Here is a 25,125-nt window from a genome sequence, read left to right on the forward strand (position 1 = left end):
TATTTCACTACAAAAGAAGGATTTTTTTAATAAAAAAATTAGTAACTACCAGAAATTTCAGATTTTCCGTTAAAAAACAAAGTTTTTATAACTACCAGAAATTCTAAAATTTTCGATAAAAAACAAAAAAATTTTACTCCTACTGAAATTTTTTCAGAATTTCCGGTACAAAATAAATTTTTTATAATTATCAGAAATTTTGAAATTTTCGGGAATTTCCATGGAATTTTGTATCGGAAATTTTCAAATTTTCGATACAAAATCCCATAAATTTTGACATTTACGATATAAAACGTATTGTTTTTAAAATTTTCGATAGTGCAATTCAAATTTCTGATATCGTCCGAGACTTTTCAAATTCGCGTGTGAATCTTGTAAATTTGGAAAATGAGTGAATTGATTTTGCAAGGGCAATATTGTCTTTTTATATATAATAGAGGGGTGTCAGATTCAAAGGGGGGTGTCAAGTTAAATGTTCGGGGTATACCATTTAAATTGGGCCGTAGCATGTAAATGTTTTGGGCCGGTGGTGAGAATGAAAGCCCAAAATGATCCCAGCAGCAACGAACACCACTCCACTTACCTTCGTTTGTTGATGTTGGCCGGCGGCCATCACCATTCAGCACCGCTCCCCACATGTCTGTCCGACTCGCCCTGAGGTCATTCACTCGTCACTGTCATTTCTCCGCCGAACATTCCAAATGGCTTACACTTCCACCTGTGAATACCACCACCGTCAACACTTCCTCCAACCAACTCTCTTCCTCCACTTCCACCACTGCCCTCAAATGGGTTACTCGTTGCTGCCCCCAACTACCCAAAACCCTAATCCACAAACTCTTTCGTCTTAAACAAGTTCGAATGCTTCCACCACAAGAACAAGATCATAAATTCAAAAAGGTAACTCCTAAAGACACCTTAAACGCCGGAGATCGTATATTTCTTCCACATTCTGTCAAACAACAAACGCCTGCACCACCCAAACGTCTCGACTCTCCCCTCACTCCAACTCTCACCGCCAAACAAATCGATTTCATCAGTGCTCTTGTTATCTACAAGGTTTCCCATTTCAACTTACTTCACTTTCTTAATCTCTATCTCAACTTATCTTAATCTGTTGTATTTGTAATTGAATTCAAATTTAGGATCCTGAGATTCTTGTCCTCAACAAACCTCCCGGAATGCCAGTACAGGTATATAACTCTCCCACTCATGCTCATCATTCATATTATAGTTCACTTATTTATATTCTTCTTTTAAATAGGGTGGCATTAATATCAAATGGAGCTTAGATGCTGTAGCTGCATCATGTTTAAAGTATGAATGCCCTGAATCCCCTCGTCTCGTGAGTTTTCTTCACCTGCATTCATTCAACACTCAATTTCTTCTTTTAGTAATGCTTCAATTTCAATAACATAATCATGCACTCAACTTGTTCACATTTGTATTAGGGTAGTGTAATTATTAGTACAAATTTACAATTATTTATATCAACCAATATCATTGAAGGCTGTTTGGATTTGTAAACTATGAATAAACTATATATTACTTTGATGCTTGAGTAATATGGTATATTAGGTGCATAGACTAGACAGAGACTGTTCTGGAATTCTTGTCATGGGAAGAACAAAGACGAGTACTACGGTTCTGCATTCCATCTTCCGCGACAAAACTTCCCGGGCTTCAGATGATGTGGGTATTGCTATAATAATCACAACTTTAAGTTGGTATATTGATTTCATTTTTTAACTCACCTGCTACCATTCGATCTTAAATAGAATGGCACGGAAAAGAGAATCCTACAAAGAAAGTATTGGGCACTGGTGCTCGGATGTCCTAGACGTTCAGGGGGTTTGGTTACTGCTCCACTGGGTAAGGTTGTATCCATATTAACGCTTCATAACTGTTTTCAGAATTGTTCATTTGGCTAATCCTTCAACATATTTCAATCCATCGCCACAGAGTAGAGTAGTTAATGTCTGCACAAATGAGAAAGTTTTGCGTGGATCTTAATTTTGTCTTAGATCTAAACTGTCTAACATTTGAAACACTTAATTGGTATTTTATCTTAGTAAATCCTATTTTAGCCTGTGTTTCCTTTCGTGCTTTACGTTACTCGTGGACCAGGGGAATATGTTTAAAACTGAATTTTAGTTTACATAACGATTGTGATGAACTCTCCGCCATCACATGAGTGCTTAAGCCTTACAGCTACAATATACAATAGCTCTTAGAGGCTTAATCTTAATTAGCATCCTGTACTAAAGTAAATGATAATTGATTTCATAAACTATAAAAAGCTCCTCACATTGTGAATAATGTTGTATCCCTTCATTTTGTTTCAGGTGGTGGTTGACAACGGAAAATCTGATCGAATAACTATCGTTGACAATTCTACATCACTGTCACCCCAACATGCAATTACAGAGTACCGGGTGATTGCATCATCATCTCATGGTTGGTATTGAAGTTTGCTTTAAATTTTGAGTTTTAAATCACCTTAAATTTAGAGGTTGGCGTTCGTGATTCTCCCAGTAAGTGTGAGTGAACTTGTGTTCTGGCAGTTCGGCTTCTTTTATTTCCTTTTGCAGTGAGTGTGACATTTTAAAACTTGGACTTTTGTTTGAATTCTCAAATTATTCTTATTGATGACTAATGAGTCAATATAAAAATGTCATTGGTCATATAAGAAGCAATTATCAACATCCCTCCTTATGGAATTACTGAAATGAAAAAAAATACATGCTTCCAAACTAGTTGAATTCATACAAATGATTTATTACATAATTTAGTTTAACAATTTCACATCATCACATGTTATTGGAAAAAGCAGACACAAAAAAGAGTTGATAGCTACTGTGAAGCACGGGTACTCCATTTTAGATAAAGTACCGATACCGGGTACCGGTACTCGAACGGTACGCATCGAAGCCGTACCAATTTTTTTTTTTTTTTTTAAGTTGGTACACCAACCGGTACACATTTGTTACCACGTACCCAACTTTTTTTAATTTTTTTCGGATGGTATAATTTGGACATTTTTTTCCTAAGTAAAAATTAGGATAATTATTCTATTTAGAAATGAAAAAGTTCTTTCACAACCAAATTCTTTATCGTCTGTGGAGAGAAATTGAAGGCACAATTAGATGATGTCCTGCAAAAAATTTATCGCAACAGACCTAATTGAAAATGTGTGCCTAAAATATATTGAAAATTTGTTATGCGTCCTTCCTCCTCCCCCGTTTGTTATGATGAGTTTTCCTTCAAAATTTGTCTCCTTTGTTCTTTTCTGTTGGCAACCCCTACTTATGTCACTTGTAATGATGCAGGTTATACGTGGTTGGAGCTTTCCCCCTTAACCGGTAGAAAACACCAGGTAACAATAGAAACAATGGAAGAATCATTACTAGTTGATCTTGGGGCCACAACTTAAAATGTTTAATCAATTCATATGCTGCATCCGCATGATTTCTATTCTAATTGCGTGCGACGTTGCCATTGCCACAGCTCCGAGTCCACTGTGCCGAGGTGTTAGGTACACCAATAGTTGGGGACTACAAGTATGGATGGCAAGCTCATAAGAAGTGGGGACAGTTTGATTTGTCTAATCCGGAGGACTCAACTGAAGAGCTTCTGAAGGAAGAGGCACTACCGTTTGGCCTTAACTTGAACAAGGGGAGCATCTCTGACAAGCGTCCTCATTTACATCTTCATTGCAAGCAAATAGTGTTGCCTGATATATCTCAAGCACTGCAAAATGTGCAATCACTATCAGCTTTAAGTTATGACCTTTCAGCGGTTAAAGCACTTGAGTTGGAAGCGGATTTGCCTCCATTCATGAAAAAGAGTTGGGATGTGACAAATTCTTGAGTTCTGATCAGAGTGTAGTAGTCTTTTTAATTCACTTGGTTCCATCTAGGTAATTTCTTCCATTGGAGATTGTACTTAACAATTTGATGCGATCAAAGGATCAGCTGCACATAAGTTGAGGTATCTGTTATAACATAGCTCTCTTGGGAATTCAATTGGCATTGCATTTTTCCACAGGTTGAACTGAGATTCATAAATTGTCATTTCTTGAATAAAATTGTACTGTTTGTTTCGACTAGTTGTATATATATAGTCGGCATTATTGTAGTTGATAGATACACCTCAACTCTATTGCATTTGCATGCGCGGTTCACATTATTGTGAGTTGATATCTCATTAGACAGTGTATTAAATCTTTTTCATCGGTTAATTCTTTTTGTTCTTTTAATTTCTGTGTTTCTTTCCTCTTTAATAGAATCCTCTATTTCTTTCTTTTGAGAAATGAAGAGGATTCCAAACCCAATATTGTTTTATAAACCTTATAGTAGATGATACACTTCAGGGCACTCTACAACTCATTTGTAATTTTTCTTATGAATTGCTATTGATGAGGATTTTCATCTTTAGATAAAAAATGACATTTTACTTTTTTAAAGAAACATATATTTTATTTGAACTAAAAATATGTGGAACCGTCTAATGCTATCCTAAATAAATTTAAAAAGGAAGTGATGACAATTGTTGGTAGTTTGAAAGCAAGGTTGATAAAAAAAGTAACACTCTAAGTGGAGGAGAAGATTTGAAGAAGACACATGATAACAAATCTGAAAGAATTTTTAAGATGTGTTGCAACTCTCAACCTCCCATCTGCAGTGTCTTGATTTGATGTTAGAAGATTTGAAGAAGAAGAAGATACCATTCAGTGGGAAACAATTCCAAAGGGTAAAAAATTACAGCTTTTATCTATTCTATAACTTCTCTCATTTCTATTTTGGATAAAAAAAAATAAGATTTGGTGAGACCGGACGCCATTTGTTTTGCAATATCTTACCTTTAGAGTGTTTGTATGAGTATAAGAAAACTTTGATAGTAATGGTAACTTCAAAGAGTTGAACTCCAACAAATGTGCAAAATATAAAGATAGAAAAACTTTTAAAGATGTGGTTTTTGATAACAAGTCTTGAAAGAATATTGTAATATGTTTAAGGGGGAATGACACCTCTTATTAAAGTGATCTGTTTTATTTATTTAGATATCAAACCAACCATGAAATTCATCAATAAGGCAATGGACTAAGCAAATGAACATATTGAGAAAATTTTGGTGTTAAAAAGAGGTAGTTTTGCTTGTTTTCATTTTCTTTTTGTGATTTTTGGTATAGTTTTGGTTAGAAAAAAAACTAATTTATTTTTTCTACTATGTAGTTTTAAGTCTCTTTGAAACATCAAATGCATTATGATCAAGTTGAAATTGAGGTTAGAGAGAGCTTAATGGTGGCTGAGCCTACGAAATAAGTTAAGATTGAAGTCAAAACGCACGACTTCAAGATCGACATTTAACTTGACATCCCCTACTTGAACCTAACACCTCCTATTTTGAGTAAATTTATCTTTATATTCTTCATGAAATTCTATTTTTTTTGAAATTTACCGTTTGTTATCGGAAGTTTTGAGTATACCAGAAATTTTACAAATTTACAGTTTTTTACCGCTACTGTGAGATATCTACTATAAGTTTAAAATTTCCGATAAACACGTATAGAAAATTTTAAAATTTCTGGTAGAGGTATATCGAAAATATGCATTTTACGTAAAATGTCACAAAATTCCAAAAAAATTAAAATTTCTAGAATACCGAAATTTTTTAAAATTTTCGGTATTAGCTCAGAATTTTCAAAAACATAAAAATTCGGTATTTTTAACACAGCGGACTTCATAAATGGTTCGATAACACGTATAATATATACATATTTTTCATACAAGTTGTGCTACATACAAGATTACAAAACAAATTAGGATGACTTCCTAACTTCATAGTCTAAGTGCCTAATCCGTCCTGCATATGCTAATTCTCATGCTTTTGCATCTTTAGTACAATTTTTGTCTCCAACAGTCAGTGACGGGAGACAATGGACTGTCAGGTTTCAACTTTACCTAAACCCAATGATTGTTGTTGACAAAACCAACAACAATGATTTTATGTCTGCTCGTATACATAAGTGGAGTTAAGGTAAGAGGGAAAAAGGTAATGTTAAGTGTGTTTGACAGGGAGACAAATACGACACTGTACCTACAAGAAATACGGTAACCAATATCAGGAATCGTCATCCATTTTTCTCGATCCTACACACCCAAGTGTTTAACTTTTAAGGCATTCCTAACTTCAGAGACCATGTCATATAACAAATTGGAAACAACTTTGGGTGTTGATGAACTTGAGTATCTAATTGCGTCCGAATCAACAACCATGACTCCTCGCCCAATCAAAGTAAAATTGTAATAGCCCGGAAACCACAATTTTCATCTTCACCTATATCAACAATGTCATCAATGTATGGATACAAGAAACCAGGAAATTGGGACAAGTAAAGATGCCTCAAAGATGTAGTGGACAATTGACTTTGATCCGACAAACTTGACGGTTGACTTCCTGTTGGTTTCGTGCAAGCTCTCTTTGTAGTTTGACTCTCCTATGAGCCTTCAACATACTCTCACTGTGAAGGATCACAGTGCATATCACTCTCTTCACCCTTTCTGCTCTTATTAACTCCTCTCTTTGTCTTGTACTTCACTGGTGGTGGACACATAAAAGTTATGGATGGATGTGTTAGTTCTCGAACCTTTTTCTTCAACACCCTCTGGCCTTCAATATCCAAAATATTGAAATATGTCTTCAACGTTTCACACTCTGCTTATAAATCGAACTATGTATCACTTTCTTCATGACTGACATCATGCTCTTCAGTGTGTAATTTCTTCCAAAAATTATGATTTGGATCTAAAGGAACATGAGTGCTTGTATTTGGAATCATACAAGTTGCCACGCACAAGGTAACCCGTGTGTTGTTCTAATGAAGCAACCACAAACATTTTTGCTTGTACCAACAAATTTTACCCTTTATAGTTCCTTCCCAATATGTTGTATACACTTCCTTGAAACAAAATTGTGCAAGTTGGTATAAAATGGAGTGTTATACCAATGCTCAATATTGACAATACTTTTTTGAAATAAGGCCCTGATTGAACCTAGTTGCAACTTCAACATGGTTTTCATAATATCCCAACTTTGGCATAAATCTGTCTAACTTGTAGTCAACATGTTTTTTAGTCTCCAATGAGCAGACTCCATCCTAAAAACCATAATTAAATGATAATGAGTCAACATGATAAATTATGCTTAGTAATGTAATGACATTACAAAGAAGTATGTGTACTTGTTCATTATTGTGTTCCCTAAATGAGTGACTCTATTAGTCAAAGTAGCAAAAAACCTTTCTTTATAAGGTGTCAACCATGTTTCACTCACATACTTAACAAACAAAGGAATATCAGTATAGACAGTCTCAAAGTGCTTCAAGTGTGCGACAAATCAGTTTCTCTATTAGCATACATGATATTGTTCCATAGATCCATGACATGTTCATGTCTTTCTGATTTAACATACTCTTTACATTTCATGCTAACGTTTTTTGAAATATGGAACAAACATAATAGATGACTTGAATTTGGAAATACAACTTCAATTGTGTTCATCAATGCAAATTCTCGGTCCGTCACCACAGCATTCAGTAGCAATTTCTCGGAAGAGAACAACTCTTTGAGTTTCTCTAGTGCCCATTTGAAGTTCTCATCCCTTTCATATTTCAAATAGGCAAAGCGTGCCAAAAACGTCAATTTTATTGACGTAACGCCAACAATCTCAAGCAGTGGTAGTTGGTATCTTTATGATCATGATGCACATAATCAAAAATCTGATAAGTTAAAGTATGTTGAAATGATATTAAAGTATGATCACGATGCACATTACCTATTTGTCTTGTATGTACAATAAAAAATCAACACCAAGTGAAACATATTCAACAACTTCACTGAATCAACATATGTCTAGAAGATATCACCAACAACGTTTGAGTCTTCCTTATTTCTTGCCCAACACATGTATTTTTCTCTATGAATAAGAGTCAACAATATTTGCATTTCCATCAATGGACCTCTCTTACTCGCATTGTATGTAGCTATAGATTTATACACTTGGGTAACACTGGTGAGATTTTCTGAATCTTTGTCTTTTAAGGCAGAAACTATGTATTGTGGATCCATGATGTACTTCGTCATATCATTCACAAATTGTCTCTCGTGAACTTTTAGACGACCCAATATGTCATGGCCATCTAAATCCTTAGATAGTTTATTATTATGAAACCCATACATAACCATCATCTTCCAACCACTACCACTCAACGTAGATCTCAGCCTAAAAGGGCATTTCACTTTCATACTATAAATTCCCTTTGAGGACTTACTGCTTTTAGATGTATTATTTCTTTTATAATTTACTCCTCTCTTACAACCCATAATCAATTTATCTTTCCTACATCGTTTTCCATTTGCAGTATCAGAACGAACAATCACGATAATAATATCATATTGTTTACCCTTATCCTGTGTCCAAACTAATACTTTAGATCGAGACTTAAATATCTGTCATTTACATCATATAAAAAGTTTACTATCAATATATCATATAAGGGCGAGAAAATATTTAATTTAAACTTGTTACATATAAAACATATTGTATCAGTGGTGAAGAAATGGATACAATCAGTACATGAATCTGTAGATGACCATGTCAGCTTCAGACCACACAAATAAAACAATTTTCTAGTTATCTGCTTTATTACCGGAAAATTCAAATATATTCAAAATTTTTAAAAAAATTGTTTTCTCCATAAATTTTGACAATTTCCAGTACCGAATACTGAAAATTTTTAAATTTTGGTTTTTTCCCGGAAATTTTATAATTTTCGGTATAAATACGTGAATTTGTAGAAATGCGAAAAATTTCATATGGAAAATTTCAAAATAACTACCGAAAATTTTGTTTTTTAGATTTCAGTAAGAGTAAATTTTTTGAAAGAAAGGTAAAATTTTGTTGGTAAATAATAACAAGGGTAATTTGAGAATTTTGAAAATTTTGAGGTGTCAGTATAATAGGGGGTGGCAAGTTAAATACTCATTCAAGAAATAGTTTGAGCATTTTGACAAACTAGTGGCCAAGTTAACAATTGAGGAATATTTTTCAATGGATTGGTGTGATTCATTTGGAATTCGAAGTCAAGAAATCGAAAAAATTTGCATCAACATACTAAGTTTGATATGAAATTCCTCTTATTGCGAACGCAACTAAAGTTCCTCAAGATGGTAAGATTTCAAATTGAAAAGATCGCAATGTTGTAAATTGAAAAAAATGAGGGAAACAAGATGAGAGAAAATGGAGAGGGTGGGAAAGAGAGGGGAGAGAAATGAGGAATTAAAATGGGGAAAATACCGTTAGAATTCACTTACTTTTGGAATAAGCATGAAAAAAGTTATTAGATTTATCTATGAAGGAATAACTTATTTGGTTTTTTTTCTCTCCCTCTCTCTCTTCATTTTTGGTATTTCAAAACAATTCTACCACCCACCACACTTAAATTATAAGAAAATATCAATGACAATGATGGAGAGATCCGGTATAAAAGAAAACAATGTTATTGTTGCAATGTGTTGTCCTTTTCATATGTTTTAAAACATAAGCAAAATAGTTTATGTGATGTGAAACTAAGTTATTTGATATAATGTTACCATATTGAAATTATGTTTATCAGGGGACAGATATTGAATACAATGTTTTAGAAGACTCGTTCGACAAGTTAAATTAGAAACACCACAATAGCAAGTACTAGATGATTAAGCAGAAAAACATTAAATAACATGATAGTTATTTATCTAGTTTGGTGAAACAACACCTGCGTCTGGGGAGTTGAGTCCACAAACCAAGAAAGAAAATTCACAATTAGTAATTTAGTACAATTATTCTTACATGCAACATCAAACCCCATGTTGTTCAATTCTTATTCCTAACATTATCCAATGAGTTTCTATTTAGGGTTCCTCCTAATCATGAGAACATACTCATTTTGTTCTCAATCATACAACCCGTGATTGGAGATTACAACTCAATAACCAATATTGAATACTACCACTCAAATATAGACAAATCTTCTATGCCAAGTTACTGAAATATAAAGGTGTACATACATCAATAACAAGGACTCAAAAATAAACCATAGCAGTCTAAAATCTTCAATGTATTGCTTGACTTCTAATGTAGGTTTTGAGCTCCTTATATAACATAATAACTTTGGACTTTTATCTTTGGGTAATATCTTTAATTTCGTTCAGAATTTATGCAGAATCTGTTGGATATTTGATTTGTTCCTTAATTATCTACAACAATAAGATATGATTTGGTTTGTTACAAACTCAAATTTAAATCTCTTTAAATCTAATCTGATCTTCACAGGTGTCTAACAAATCATATAATCATATTGCTAAGTCAATTAACAATAAAAACTAATTGAATTTTCTTAAAAGATTCATTCAAAATGCAACTATCTGGCGCCTGTTGAGCAAGACCCTGACGTCGTACCAACATGCTAGAGCATCACATCTAACATGTGTCCCCTATACAACTTAAGCAAGCTAGACTAATCTTGAACATTTGGATACTTCACCATGTTGTTATTTTACAAAATGCAGTCAATTCAGAGGGTCAATCCAATAGGAACTACGATATCCCATTTGGAAAATTATGGAAAAACAAGTCTTTAAGATAAATAACACTTATTCCATCAGAACAAGTAACAAAACTTAATCTTTTAAATCATTTGTGGTGGAAAAACTTAGTCTTTCTAGAATCATTTGTGGTTCCTCATTTGAGTGATCTTTTAAATATCTTAACCCAAGTCCAACAAAAGAAGGGTTTATCCTTCGTTTGACTACCAAGTGCTAATCTAGGGAAAGACTGTTGCCCTATTCTTTGGACTATCAAGTAATAACCATAGGAACAACCACTTTTGAACGATCATATACTAATATTATGAGAGATCGGATACTAACCCTGGGAGGAGGCTTCTGCCCCACGTTGGGCTCCTAAGTTCTAGCCGGGAGGGGCGACACCCCTCTCCTTTACGTGCTAGCCTCTTTTTGGATACTTCATATTAGGGTTTAATAAAATAACACTATAGTTTTAATATTATTTTATTTAAATTAATTAAAATTTTAAATTTATTTAGATAAAAGTATCGGATCAAAAATTGGGCAGTTATTAATTTTATATTCTAAAAAAAAGAGCCTGAGTGGATAGTTGCAGGTTGCAAGGAGTAAGAGGTTACTAGTAAAGTTTAGTAAAGCGGAGGAGGAATATGTGAATCCATGATTTAAAATTCTGAAAAAGTTAAGCGCCCTTTAGTTTACCACAAACAAGAGAAATGGAAATTAGTATACTGAATTGAGATTGAGATTTGTAGTAGCGCGCGCGCGAGAGAGAGAGAGAGAAGAGAATGATGGAATGGGCATCGAGTGCCTCATTGCTGGAGAATTTGAAGATAAACAATAATCCATGGCTTCCCCCTAAAACTTGGGAATCTCTACCCTCCGAAAGTGGACTTCGCGCACGCTCATCTTCTTCTTCTAAATCATCATCATCAAATCAAACCCTCTCCACTCTCTCTGTAAGTCCAATTTCAACTGGTTTTTCTCTTGTTTACTTTCATCACAATAACTGATTTCAAAATCAATTTGGCTTCAGGAACAAAGTTTGGTGAGGTTGGCGACTAATGCTTTGCTAGGTAGTAAATCATCTCTTCTCACTATCCAAAACCTATCTCCCCTTTTTTCTTCTCATCCTCCTCACACCACTTTCCTCCATCTATGGAATCGAGCCTCCACCACTCGTTCTTTGTCAAACATTCTTCAATCCATTGCTTCAACCGGTTCTCTTGTTTTTCTACTTCGTCACTTTGTTGATTATTTTACAAATACCCTAAACCACATTCAACAGGATCAAGACCCTTCCCTCCCTCCTTATACTCTTGTTAATCAAGCATTTGCTGTGGCTGTGGGAAACGTCTTGGAAGGATACATTTCTGGACTGGATACACTCCATGCATCTGTCATTTCCAGGCGTTCTTCCAAACATGTTGATTTCTCCGTCTCCGGTTGTTTGAAGAGTGTTGCGCATTCTGAAATTACACTGCTTGACTTATTTCTGCACACAAAACAACTGAGACTCCAGATTGAAGCACTTGCAAGCATATGTAACCTACAAAAGTGGGCTCATTGCGTTTCAGATACTCATTTTGAGGATCTCATTACTAAAGCTACTTCTGATTTTTCTAACTTCTCCAGAGGGGGGGACTTGTTAACATTTTTGTATGCACAATTACAGGTCAGACCCGTATCGAACGTCAACTTTTCGTATCATATAAAACAAATATCTTCTCATCTTTACTGCTTTCTGAAATTTAGGTTGCTGATTCTGCTCAATGTGATTTGCTCAAGTTTCTCTTTCTTCAATCATGTGAACCATATTGTGGATTCATTAGATCTTGGATTTTCAAAGCGGAAATCCATGATCCCTATAACGAGTTCATTGTTGAAAATATCGACTGTTTTTCTCCTAAGTCACATGGTCAAGCCGGTGCTTTTGTTGACTTCCCATCGGCAAGTATCAGGGTAATTCTTTCGTGTGCTGATCTCCACACTGTTTTTTTTTTCTGTATGTATAATATTGTACTATCGCTGTGTTAGATTGATTCTCATAGTGGAGACTTCGTAATGTCAGTTGCGAGATGGAGTTCCCGTTCCTGGATTTCTCAAGGATTTATTGGTTCCACTTGTTAGAGCTGGTCAGCAGCTTCGAGTACTATTGAAATTACTTGAACTGTGCATTGATGTTGCTGCTGGAAAACATAGTTCTGATGACTTTCTACCCTGCTGGAGTGGCTTCTCAAGCAATAATCTGCCTTATTTTTCTCCACTGACTTTCAACAAAGATATTATACAAAATATGGTGCTTGCACGAAAAAGCTACTATAAAAGGATGAATGAAAAAATTGAAAGCCTTTTGAGCAGCTTAGAAGTTAGATATCAGCAGGTATCATACTCCATAGTTTTGGTTTCTTGTACAGTACACTTTTCACTTCCATTGATTTTCTTCTAATTGCTATATATTGCTTGTTACATATAAGTGCAATAGTTCTCAGATTCATGCATTGATTTTGTAGTAATAACATTTGTTTGCAGTTCGTCATGTTACTGCTCTATGTTCCAGAATAGATCATCATTATTTAAGATAATATTAATGATGCAGCGATCTTACATGGAATAAAAAATTGTCTCATCATGGTCCCATTCCCAATAATGATCTTGTTTTATCTTTATTTTCATCAACAATTAGTTTTTGGATGTTACACTAAACGAAAAAGGAGTACAAGGAGTATGCAATTGGGTTCATTAGGGACCCAAAAAATATAGGTAGAAAGATCTAGATAAATAGAGTCAAACAACTAGAGGTAAAGGAAGACTTAGAAAAACTATAAAAGAAGTTATTAAGAAAGATCTCGATATTAACGATTTGGATAAAAATATGGTCCTGTATAGAACATTATGGCAAAAGTTGATCCATGTAGCCGATCCCGCTTAGTGGGATAAGATTTGGTTGTTGTTGTTGTTGTTGTAGAGACCCCAAAAATGAGATGGGGAGCAGAAAGAAAACTGATTTTCCTATTGTGAGTAGGTGCATACTTCTTTAGTTTTTTTATTCTCACTAATGAAGAATTTCCTTTTGCAGGTACCTATGCCTACTCCAGTTCCTTCTTTTGATAATGGTGGGGGGACTTTAGACAAACTATGCCAGCTCATGTCAGAAGATGAACCTATTGTCTGTCCAACAGCAGATAAAAGTTCTTCAAAAATGTAATCTTACTTTCATCCCCCTCCTCCCATCCCTAGGAAAAATGTGTGTGCATGAAGATGCATGCACTAATGAACATGTTTCTCCCATTCTCTACTTGGCATATTAGTCATTTATCCTTGCACGTTTATTTCCCTTTGTTATTTCTTCGTTGATGTTTTGTAGAAATTCTCAGGGGATTTGATAATTTGGACTCGGATGTGTCAAGTACAGAAGATGAGTTCTCTTTGCTGGAAGATATGTATGGTTCATCTGAAACTTCATCCTTAAACAGCACTGAGGAGCAATTGGAGTCCGATCAGCTTAGTGGTTGGCCTTACCCAATAGCAGGGCAACAAAGTCATCTATCTGCTTTAAAATTCTTGAAGATTAATACCTTAAGTAGTTCAATACAAAATTCACGTCATCATGAAAAGTCAGGCAGTGATTCACATGGAATATGTGATCAAATGGATGCCGTCGATCATTTGGTGAAGTCCTCCAATGAGGGAATGATATCAAGTGTGTTTGATACTCTAAATCCTGAGAATTCAAGGTGCTCAAGTAAGTTCAGTATTCTACAGAGAGATAGCTGCATTGATAGTTATTCATCAATGGTTCACTTACTGAAAAAATCATTTGATGATGATAGAACTGTTGAGCAAAAAATGACAGAAAAGCACTTGCAACCCCTGAATTATTCCCCCTTATGTCACATTGCCAATGGTGATATTTTGAGTGTGGACATCTTGAGTGAGGATCAACCTGTTAATCACACACTAGATTCATGTTTGCGTGCTTTTCAACCGCTAAAAGTTGGCCATCAATGCAATCTTTCTAGCATTAGTCCCTTTAGTATGAACCTAATGTTGACTAGAAATGTTTTGCTTCAACAGACAGGTATGAACGGGGAAAAATGCAAAGTAGATCATGCACAAACCTTGCCGTACTTCAACTTTTCTACTGTAGAGGACCCTTGTAAGGTTTATATGGACAAGTTACCCACCAATTCAATCTGTATAAGCACATCTTCGTATCCTTTAGATAGTTGTGCATCTACTCATGGTAATCAGAATAATGAATATGAAGAAATTGGCCATAGGAATGAGGATGGGTTGGTTGATGTTTCCAAATATTGTTTTGATGCTTCACTGGATGTGGTAGACCATAAGCAATATGTTTCAACAGATGCATCTGGTGGGAGCAGCTGGGAAAGACTGCTGGGCAGTTTTAGGAAAACTGTTGATTGTGATGCTACTCAAAAGCAGAATTTGCTGTCAACATTTGAGATGCCACTTGATATTATAATTGACAAGTGCTTAATTCAGGAAATCATGGTTCAGTATCCTTATCTTTATATTTATTCTGGTAATCTAATTGAATGGTTTAGGTGCGCTGTTATATATTTCACTCCACTATAACTTCTATTTCTCAGCATGATACTTGATAGGTATCCAAGCACTTTAGGAATCCTTTCTTTGAAGCAGAACCAAGCCACTTAAATACTGCACCAAGCATCTCATACTATTTGATGTGGAACTTAGGCACTCCATAATGCCCAAGTCCCTATCATAGTACTGCCCTAGAGATTGATATCCAACATTTTGGAAACTACACTCTAGGATGCTTTACTTAGCCTTTTTGGTCAACCCTTCCGTAGGTAGCCCTTTTTGAGCTACCAACAAGACAACCAACTCTGATTGATACTAATTGATAGGTATCCAAGCACTTGGGGAACCCTCCCTTAAAAACTAGTTATCAAGGAGGAGGAACCAAACCACATAAATACTCAACAAAGCATCCTCCACAACTCGATGTGGACTTAGGCACCCAAGAATATCCGTCTCCTTTTGATGCTGTTCATGCATCTGTCATGTCAGTTTTATCATCTTTTGTAAATTGGTTAATGCAGCCTCAATTAGCTTCTTTACTGATGTAGTTGAAATGTAGCAATCTACTGGAAGGCATCGTAATCACAAAGAAATTTGACTGTTTGGTGGACTTGAAATGGGTTAGAAAGTTATACAATCAACTAGCAAGAAATCACAAGAAATGCAAATATTTCTAATTATTTTTATATTTTGAAATGGTAGAATGCTTCAGTGGTGCATAAATATTTTTCGAAAACATGTAGACTTTACCCCATTAGGTGGGACAAGCTGCATTAATTATTTGATGCCATTTAGAACTCATGCACCATGTTAACTTTGTCCTGAGTATTATTGTACCAACCTAGGTGCAAGTTATGCAGTAAGCCTGTATAAAATGTAAAATGTTGAGAGGGACAATACTACTTTTTTGGCCATGTTTAGAATTTATATGTGAAAGTTGATATATGAACAAGGTAGAATAAGTATTATAAATACGTTATTACATGAGATCATCAACAATTTCTCATGTTCAAATGGGTTGATTTGCTCAATATATTTCTTTTCGAAAGAATTATGTAATAGCTTTGCATGTCCTTAACGATGCCAGATACAATTATGTCAGCAAATTAATCATCAATGTGCTTGAGGAGGCATTTAAGCTGCAAGAGCATCTTTTAGCACTGCGGCGGTATCATTTTATGGAATTGGCAGATTGGGCAGATTTGTTTATCTTGTCACTTTGGCGACATGTATTCCTAAATTATGATTGACAATGACTTGCATAATATTTCATAGCTTTGAGTTCTGACTATAGTCTACTATACTGCACCTTTACTCATTGTTTGTTTTACTTGAAACCACAGAAGTGGTCTGTTACAGAAGCTAATGAGAGACTTCCAGAAATTCAAGGCCTACTTGAATTGTCAATTCAGAAGTCTTCTTGTGAGCAAGACACCAATAAGTCTAGGTTGTTTGTGTACATGAAAGGACATGGGAAATTACCTCTTTCGGCATCTGCTATCGGTACATCCATTCTACTACTGAAAGGAATTGCCCCTAGTTTGTATTCAATCTTTTCCTAGAGAACCAGTATTTTGTTTTCACTACATTGAGAATAAAGTATAAAATCATTTCAAATTAACTACATAGGACACTATATGCCCCTCCTCCTACTTATATGGATGTTTTTATTTACCTATTAAAGATTCGGTCAGTTTTTATCTATTTTTTTTTTAAATTCAACAAAATTATTGAATTGTTAGAAAATATGAATATTTTTATAATATGATTCATATTATATTGGAGTATCTTAGTTTATCTAATAGGATCAGTTTCTAATCTTAGAATATACCCTATGATTAGTTTACATATTACTTGGTTATTATTATGATTTGTTTTGTGATTTCCCTATTTATTTAGGATTAGGAGTCTTGTATACGTTAATAGGGGTTAATTTTTAGTCATTTGTATCAAGTTAGTTTAAAGTTGATTATCAATCATATTTCACCCTAACTATTTTTTCTTATTATTTTTTGCTAAAACCCATAACTTCAACAAGGACACTAATATAATGAATAGAAGTTGATTTCCTGTTTGCTTGTTTGTGACTCTTAGAATATTACTATGTTCATCTGTATAAAATACAGCCATATCGTAGTTGTTTTTATCAGTTTGTTTAGTGTGCCTCACAAGACACAAATGTTAGTTATAGAAGCACCACATCAGCATAAACTAGTTGTGTCTGCCTCTCAGTATGTTATCGGTGTGTGTATAGGATAGAACCATTGTGTGTGCAGGATAGTGATCATATAAATTCTTGTAACTTTATCTTCAAGATCAATAATTTATATTTAGAAATATAGAAAAGTTATCTTTACATTTTCTCTAGTTCTTCTACTCAACAGTTACTCAACAATTTTGATTAGCTATTTGGTTTTATTATTGTCGTGATCACTGTCATTAATATTTTCATTTTCATTTTCATTTTCATATCAAGTTTGACAAGCTCACCTCACCCATCGGTGGACGGTAAAATTATGTATCTGATAAAGAAATTCGTAAATAATGGCAGGAGTCCGTTCTTTCGATTTCTTAGGACTGGGTTACCACGTGGATTGGCCACTATGTATTATTTTGACACCTGCTGCGTTAAAAATATATGCTGATATATTCAGCTTTTTGATACAAGTGAAGCTTGCCTTATTTTCATTGACTGATGTGTGGTGCTCCTTAAAGGTGTGATTTCTTCCGGTATCTCCCTTTTCCTTTCCAGTTGTTATTATTGTGTGTATCTGCATTTATTTTTTTTATATCCTCTAAAAAAGTGAGTTTTTGTCTATGAAATACATAATGAGTGGGCTAACGTTAACATTTAAAGTAGAAATTACAAATGGCACATGCCAAAGTTATCACTTTGATGGATTAATCAATAAAACATACTACGGTACAACATTGCCTAATTTCTGAAATGAGCTTTCTGTAATTTTATCTACTTTGCACTTCTTTTAACTTTTAACTGTGAGATAAACAAGTACTGGTATAAGTGTATCGAATTCTGGTTGAGTGTGTTTTGTGCATTTATTCTGTTTTATTTCTATTTCTGAAATGACTTCCGTATATGTGGGTGCATTTGATAAAATAAATTGGGGTGTCACATAAAGGAATTATCGGCCGGAAGTTTCCAATTTAAAACTATTGACCCACTTATCAGTTAATGATGTCCAAAGAGTTGTTGAGGAGTAACTATTTATTGGTTATTGCTTTAATTTTTTTCATAGAATTTGGCCTAAGCCCAACTTAACTCCAAACACTAGCTCAAGGGGTGAGGATTGGCAAAGTCTTATAAGGACTACTTTGGTTGTATCTTTAGTAGAGGTGGTTTTTCAAGTTTTCAGCACCCCCCTCATGCATAGGATTACTCATTTGGAGTGTTAGTTTTGCAATTTTGGCCATACCATATCTTGGACGACTCTAATACCATCTCAAAATTTGGGCCAAACCTAACTCAACCCCAAAAATTAACTTAAGGGACGAGGATTGCTCATGTCTTATACGGACTTTTTTGGGCATATCTCTGCTCAATGTCGGATCTTAACAATTTTTATGTAGAAGTTTATTTTTGTGATATCCCTTAAAAAATATATTATTTTGTTATTTTCTTTTAATTTGTAAAGTGCCTTGCATGTTTCTATGTGCATGATTACAAATAACTTTTCTTACAATGTTGGAGAGCCTGTTATTTCATAAATCTGCAGCTACATTCTGAAGTATATAATCTGATATCCCAAATGCTTCTATTTTTCAGAATCACACTTATATTTTGATTTTTCAATGGAATCTAAGGGCTTTTGATTTTATTGAAAGTGCTTATTTTCTTTCAATTTTGGTGAACAGGATATGGCACATACAACCAATAAGGATCACAATGCTGAAATACGCCAGCATCTTAATATATTAATGAAGATGAGGTATGTACTCGATATTTTTGGGAAGTCTTGGACTATTATGTATATTCAGTTTGATGTGATATTCTTCAGGGTCATGTCATGTTATCATTTTTAATGTAAGGAGCCTTGGAGGTTTGAACCATGTAGTCTAGGTGAGGACACTGTCGTTGATAAATCTAGGAAATCTTTGATACCAATGTGTTAAGAAATGTGGTTGGGCCTACGTCAACCCTACAAAACCGGTTTGTAGGGCGGGGATTGCCCTCACTTATAAACACATGTTCGGGTCATATATTGTTCGATGTGAGATTCTTAACACAATCCCCTCACGCCCAAGACTTGACATCTGGAACGTAAAAATAAATGGTGGGTGGTCCGATAGCGGAAACCTAATAGCAGGTGGCCCATCGGATCTTATACCAAAGCTCTTGAGCCTAACAACCCTACTAAACCGGCTTGTAGGATGAGGATTGTCCTCACTTATAAACACATGTTCGGGCCATATATTGTCCGATGGGACCCGTAACACAATGTATAGAAGTATGCAGAATATTTTCCATACAATTTAAAGGGAAATTCAAAGAGCATTGGTTAAAATTGTTCCTCTTGTAAATATTGAATATTGAAGATGAACTTCTTTTATCTGCATATTGGTGTTTCTAAGCATCCTTTGCTCCACTTTCATTGACAGGCACCAGATCAGCCATTTTGTATCTACTCTGCAGCAATATGTGGAATCACAATTATCACACGTGTCATGGTGCAGATTTCTTCATTCCCTTCGTCACAAGGTTGAAACCAAGGGTTCTATTTGCCAGTTATTTATTTAGTTCTATTTGCCAGTTATTTATTTAGTTTGATTTCTATGTATCTTTATCTTCAAAGTATAAATTGATGCATTATGGTGCTTTATTTTCAGCACAAAATCGTTATTTTCCATAATTGCTTATATAGTATGCTGAAAATCGTTATTTTCCATAATCGCTTATATAGTATGCTGAAAATCGTTATTTTCCATAATTGCTTATATAGTGTCCATAGTTGGGATTCCACATTTTAGAAAGTAACGATTTTCCAAAATAGTGTCCATAATTGATGCATTATGGTGCTTCATTTTCAGCACAAAATTGTTATTTTCCATCATTGCTTAACTGTGGTCTCTTAGTTGAAATTTATATCTGACATTTACGTTCTATCTTTTGAGCAAGGTAACTGCATACAAGTAGGTATACATAGGACATTCCTTTTATGGAGATTGTATTTTTTATTTCATTATGGGAGAACTTGATATAAGACATCCTGATCCTGCACATATTTCCCTAGGTTGCATTTAACTCACATCTCATTCCTAATATAGTTCTACGGACACTAATAGGGAAACCAATTCTAATCCTATAAGGATCTAGGCTTTTAGCTTCTTCGGAACAGTTTCTGCTGCTTTGATTTAAATCTAGTAAGGACAATTTGGGCTGTGCAAATAGGTCTGAAAAAGTATCTAAAAATATTAAATTTAGATATTTGTGCCTTGTCCAAGTAAGGAAGCACGGTATTATATACGGGTGGAATCGCTTCAATTTGGAGGGAGTTGAAAAACGAGTAGTATCGGTAGTAATATTAGGGATATACGGACTCAAACCATAGACCTTCTCGGTAAAACAGATCAAACTATTATTATCAAAATGCTTTGAATTGTTTTAAAGACCCAATGTGCATTTTCTTTGCATTGGGCGTCCACAGAAAAATTATTGCTAATTGTCTGAAATGAAAAGCAAAAATATTCTGATAAAGACGTTCCTCAGTAATATCATCATGACTCTCGAAGTGATTATTAGTGATTATCAAGTGATTATCACTTGAATCAGATCAATTCTTTTTTTAATCTTTATTCGTCCAATTCCCTCGACATCGACACCGGGGGCACCCGACTAGAGGGACTGATATATTAATAGAGTATAAAACTTATCTTCAAGCTTTACCTTATTCTGATAGTTTAGAAGGCGATCACGGAGTTACTGAATGGAGTCCTCCGTTTCTTTCGGAGGTGCTGCTATTCATACTGTTTGCTTTGGAACAGTTTCTCACTGCCCTAAATCTTTTAATTTTATTGGATAAGGTGTCTTTGACCCCTTGGCAATGTTCAACTTAATGCTAAAGGTTCTTCGAAGGAAATGGGGTGTCTTTGGCCCCTTGGCAGTGTTCAACTTAATGCTAAAGGTTCTTCGAAGGAAATGGGGCCTCGCAGCTATACTTTTTACCCCGTTCTCCTCTTTGTAATTTTATATATCTTATCATTAAAATTATATACGGGGAAGCTCTTATTGGACACCTGTAAGAACTACGATATTGGAAGAGTCAGAATGTTGGACGGTTATGAATCATTACATAATTAAAATAAAATAAGTGTAACAAAGATGAAAATGTTGGGTTGAATGTCTGGTAAGTCTATACGAGATAAAATTAGAAATGTTAATATTAGAGAAAGTGTTGGGGTAACACCTATAGTATATTGAGAAACAAACTTAGGTGATCTAGAACAGATGGAGAGAAGATCAAGAACATATAGAGAAGTCAAACAATTAGAGGGAGAAGATCTAGAAAAGCTATGGAAAAATTAATAAGATTCGGAGATTCAAAAATTAGATAGAAACATGTTTTGGATAGAACATTATGGTGTAATTTAATCCATGTAGCCGACTCCATTTAATAAAATAAATTGTTGTATTAAAGTTATGGTTGCTTGGGGACAGATGTTAAGGATATTAGAGTAATTTTAAGAATTAATATATCCTTAAATTTGTGACTTTTTCCTATAATTGGGAACAAATAAAGCCCAAACATTTTCTTAAAGCATGACGATCGTTCGAAATTCAATCACTATATTAATGTTTTGGATATCCCCAATATGCAGGTGAAAGATATGATGGATTTAGAGTCTGTGCACATGGAATATCTTGCTGATTCGTTAAGAATGTAAGTTTACATTCAATTGATACATAGTTGCTAGAAATTCAAATGTATAATTTATGTATATGCTATTTGCAGATGTTTCCTATCTGATGAAACAAAGGCAATGGGCAGCATTATTGAGAGCATTTTGCAATGTGCACTCGATTTCCGGTCTTGTATTACAATAGGTGCTTGGGATATTGGAAATCATCTAGGAGACTTATCAGGAAAACTTTCCACAGTCAATATATCTCAGGTAAAACCATGCATCACTTATACGTTATTGAGTAGAATTTAATTAAAATACGATGTAAAAAAAATGAATACTATGCTGTTCTTTGAAAATATTAAAATTATACATTAATTTAAATATGAATACTAAGCTAAAAAAAAAAGGAATCCTACGCTAAAAATGAATACTAAGCTAAAATATGAATACTAATATTCAAATTATACCATTAATTTAAATCAATTTAATTATATGATCTATCAAGTGTTATGAATTATAAATTGTAACTGAAAAAGAATTGTTTAATATTATATTTAGAATTTTATTTGTAATATGTAATTGTAATTATAATTAAAAATATATTTTAGAAAGAATTTAAAGTATTTGTTTGTCTATTTCAAAACTATAAGCTAAATTTAAAACATTATCTATCTGTCCATTTTTAAAGCATTGCAGTAGTTTTATGATTGATAAATACAAGGGAATTTCCCTCCAGAATAATAACATAGTTATAGATGGAATAACCTGAATGTCATTAGTGATTAGGGATGTCAACGGAGCATGGAACGTGCGGAGGATGCTTCCCAGTTCTCCGCCCCGATTCCAAATGTTTTTTCCATCCCCGTCCCCTTTCTCTGTCACGAGGGAATATTTCTTCCCATCCTCATCCCCATATATTTTCACGGAGATCGAGTCTTAGAAAAATTCTATATTTTTCGATAAAAATTATGATACTAGTATTTCTTTCGTTATTTTTTCTTTTTAAAAAAACATATATTTTGCATCTTTCTTTATTAAAAAATGAAAATACATCTTATATCAATAACAAAAAAAAATGCAAAAACATTTGCAGTTACGAAAACATAACCACTAATTTACTAATTGAATGAAAAATAGGTTTCTAATTGAAGAATAGTGAAGTTGAAGAGTAATTACCATAAGGACAGTGAACAACGGAGAGTGGTTGTTGTGATGATAACGATGAAAATAAATGAGATGAGAAATGGAGGAGACAAAGAGAATTGAGAAAAGAAGGGGAATCAGTGTGTACAATGTAGGTAATGGATACACTTTTTTAGAGTTTGGTATTTGGGTATTTTTAGAGTTTGGTATTTGGATAGTGAAACTATAATGAAATAAAAAATAAAATGATTCACTGATAATTCTTCATTTTCTAATATATTAATTATTATTTTTATGAAAAAACATGCAAAATTATGTAATTATATATATTATATATAAAAGTTAAATAATATGGTCGGGATCGGGAAAAATGTGGAGTGACGGGTGTACATCTCCGATCTATGGCCTGAAGTATCATTGCAGGAACTCTTCTCTTCATCCCTGTCTTCAAGGGGAAAAAATTTCGACTTTGAAACTCTGCATAGGATCTCCATTAACAAATATAAATTAACATTTCTATTAATAACGATGAGTAGTATATATTTTATTTACAATTTTTTTAAAGAAAATATCAAATTAGTGATAAGAATGTTTATGAACAAAAATTGATGTATGAATCAAATTGTATATTTTTAGTTATTATTAAAAGATAATTTATATATTTATATTTATTGTTAGGGAGCTAATTATTCTTTTTAGGGTGTTTATGAGTATTTTACTAGTTCTTATTAAAATAGTTGTGAAATGGAAAGATTTACTATACTTAATTTTTCATTAGATATGGGTAAATAGTTCTGATTAACTATAGTAAATCTTTCCATTTCACAACTACAATATATTATTTTAATTTTTTATTTTATTTTTATAAAAAGTTGTGCATAAAGAAAGATAGAGTGAAAATATTAGGTAACATGTCTTATTGTGATTGTTGTATGGTGAATAGACGATTTGTGCGTATGTGCAATTATGATGATGAGGATAAATTCAAAGATTATAATTGCTGAAATATAATTTAGTACATTAGATTTTATATATTATAAATAGATTTGCCAAAAGGTCCTCTTGAAAATGGAACATCCTATCTGGAACATACATGTGGGTTATGTCCTGAAATAAAATAATGAATCCTATACTCCAAGAAACACAATAGTAGTGACCGGCTATTTGAATTTATTTGCAGGTCCTTTCCATAAAGCAGAAGTTCGATAGAAGTCTAAATGAATTGCACGTCTGCTATGTGAAGGAACCTAAGCATGTGAGTTTTGGTCTTTCTCGTTTCTGGGAATATCTCAACTATAATCAATATTATTCAGATGTCAACAATGGGATGGAGTACTATGCCGTCTGAAATTCTGGGGTGTATACGGTATTCTCACGTTTATATCTTTGATCAACAAAATACAAAATGCAAAAAAAACATTGTTGGATTTGTGACATGTCAACAACATTATGTCCCATGAATATGCTAACTTTAGGTTGAGATTATGTACATAGAGAATGTATGTATGGGTTATTACCTTCTCAATGACAACGTTACAATTTAATTTTGTAAAAAGAAAAGAAACAAAATTAATGGGGTATCAAATGCATTATATTCTGCACGGTCTATGGTATAACATGTTGAGAAAAACAACTATGAGTCATAAGTGTTGAAAAATAAAGTGTTGAGAAATTTCACATTGATTATAGAAATGGAGAATGAACACTTTATAAGCGAGAAAACTTGCATACCTATCACTTTAAGGTTATAGCAGAAACAAAATGTTTGAGTAACCGGTTACACTCTATTTATAATTCTTTAAGGTTATAGCAAAAACAAAATGTTTGAGTAACCGGTTACACTCTATTTATAATTGGTCACAACAATAGGTTTATTTATTTATTTATTTTTGTTTGTTACTTGTACCACTTAATATAATTGTAC

The 25,125-nt window shown here is 33.8% G+C and overlaps 3 protein-coding genes across 4 annotated transcripts; 2 read left to right on the forward strand and 1 right to left on the reverse strand.

The window, feature by feature from the left end:
- The first annotated feature begins 528 nt into the window (after positions 1-528).
- On the forward strand, positions 529-4,105 carry LOC127076878 (RNA pseudouridine synthase 4, mitochondrial). Its single transcript, XM_051018671.1, has 8 exons — positions 529-1,059; positions 1,146-1,193; positions 1,265-1,345; positions 1,579-1,692; positions 1,779-1,877; positions 2,346-2,457; positions 3,330-3,376; positions 3,508-4,105. Exons 1-8 carry the CDS (start codon positions 637-639, stop codon positions 3,868-3,870), a joined length of 1,287 nt encoding a protein of 428 aa, XP_050874628.1. The 5' UTR covers positions 529-636; the 3' UTR covers positions 3,871-4,105.
- Positions 4,106-7,913: 3,808 nt separating this feature from the next.
- On the reverse strand, positions 7,914-9,910 carry LOC127138225 (uncharacterized). Its single transcript, XM_051064617.1, has 3 exons — positions 9,846-9,910; positions 9,654-9,750; positions 7,914-8,510 (listed from the first exon to the last, which is right to left on the reverse strand). Exons 1-3 carry the CDS (start codon positions 9,908-9,910, stop codon positions 7,914-7,916), a joined length of 759 nt encoding a protein of 252 aa, XP_050920574.1.
- Positions 9,911-11,191: 1,281 nt separating this feature from the next.
- LOC127076879 (uncharacterized) lies at positions 11,192-24,802 on the forward strand. 2 transcript variants are annotated; one of them, XM_051018673.1, is made up of 14 exons: positions 11,192-11,584; positions 11,662-12,300; positions 12,381-12,587; positions 12,697-13,008; positions 13,705-13,829; positions 14,003-15,148; positions 16,285-16,426; positions 16,541-16,700; positions 17,749-17,912; positions 19,071-19,144; positions 19,815-19,914; positions 22,032-22,093; positions 22,166-22,325; positions 24,382-24,802. In XM_051018673.1, the coding sequence occupies exons 1-14, from the start codon at positions 11,414-11,416 to the stop codon at positions 24,547-24,549; spliced, it is 3,630 nt and encodes a 1,209-aa protein (XP_050874630.1). In that variant the 5' UTR covers positions 11,192-11,413; the 3' UTR covers positions 24,550-24,802. The 2 variants fall into 2 exon arrangements, with proteins under 2 accessions (XP_050874630.1, XP_050874631.1); XM_051018674.1 differs by lacking the exon at positions 24,382-24,802 and adding an exon at positions 23,196-23,362.
- Positions 24,803-25,125: the final 323 nt, after the last annotated feature.

This window comes from Lathyrus oleraceus, chromosome 4 (assembly GCF_024323335.1).
Source record: "Lathyrus oleraceus cultivar Zhongwan6 chromosome 4, CAAS_Psat_ZW6_1.0, whole genome shotgun sequence".
NCBI classification, from domain to species: domain Eukaryota; kingdom Viridiplantae; phylum Streptophyta; class Magnoliopsida; order Fabales; family Fabaceae; genus Lathyrus; species Lathyrus oleraceus.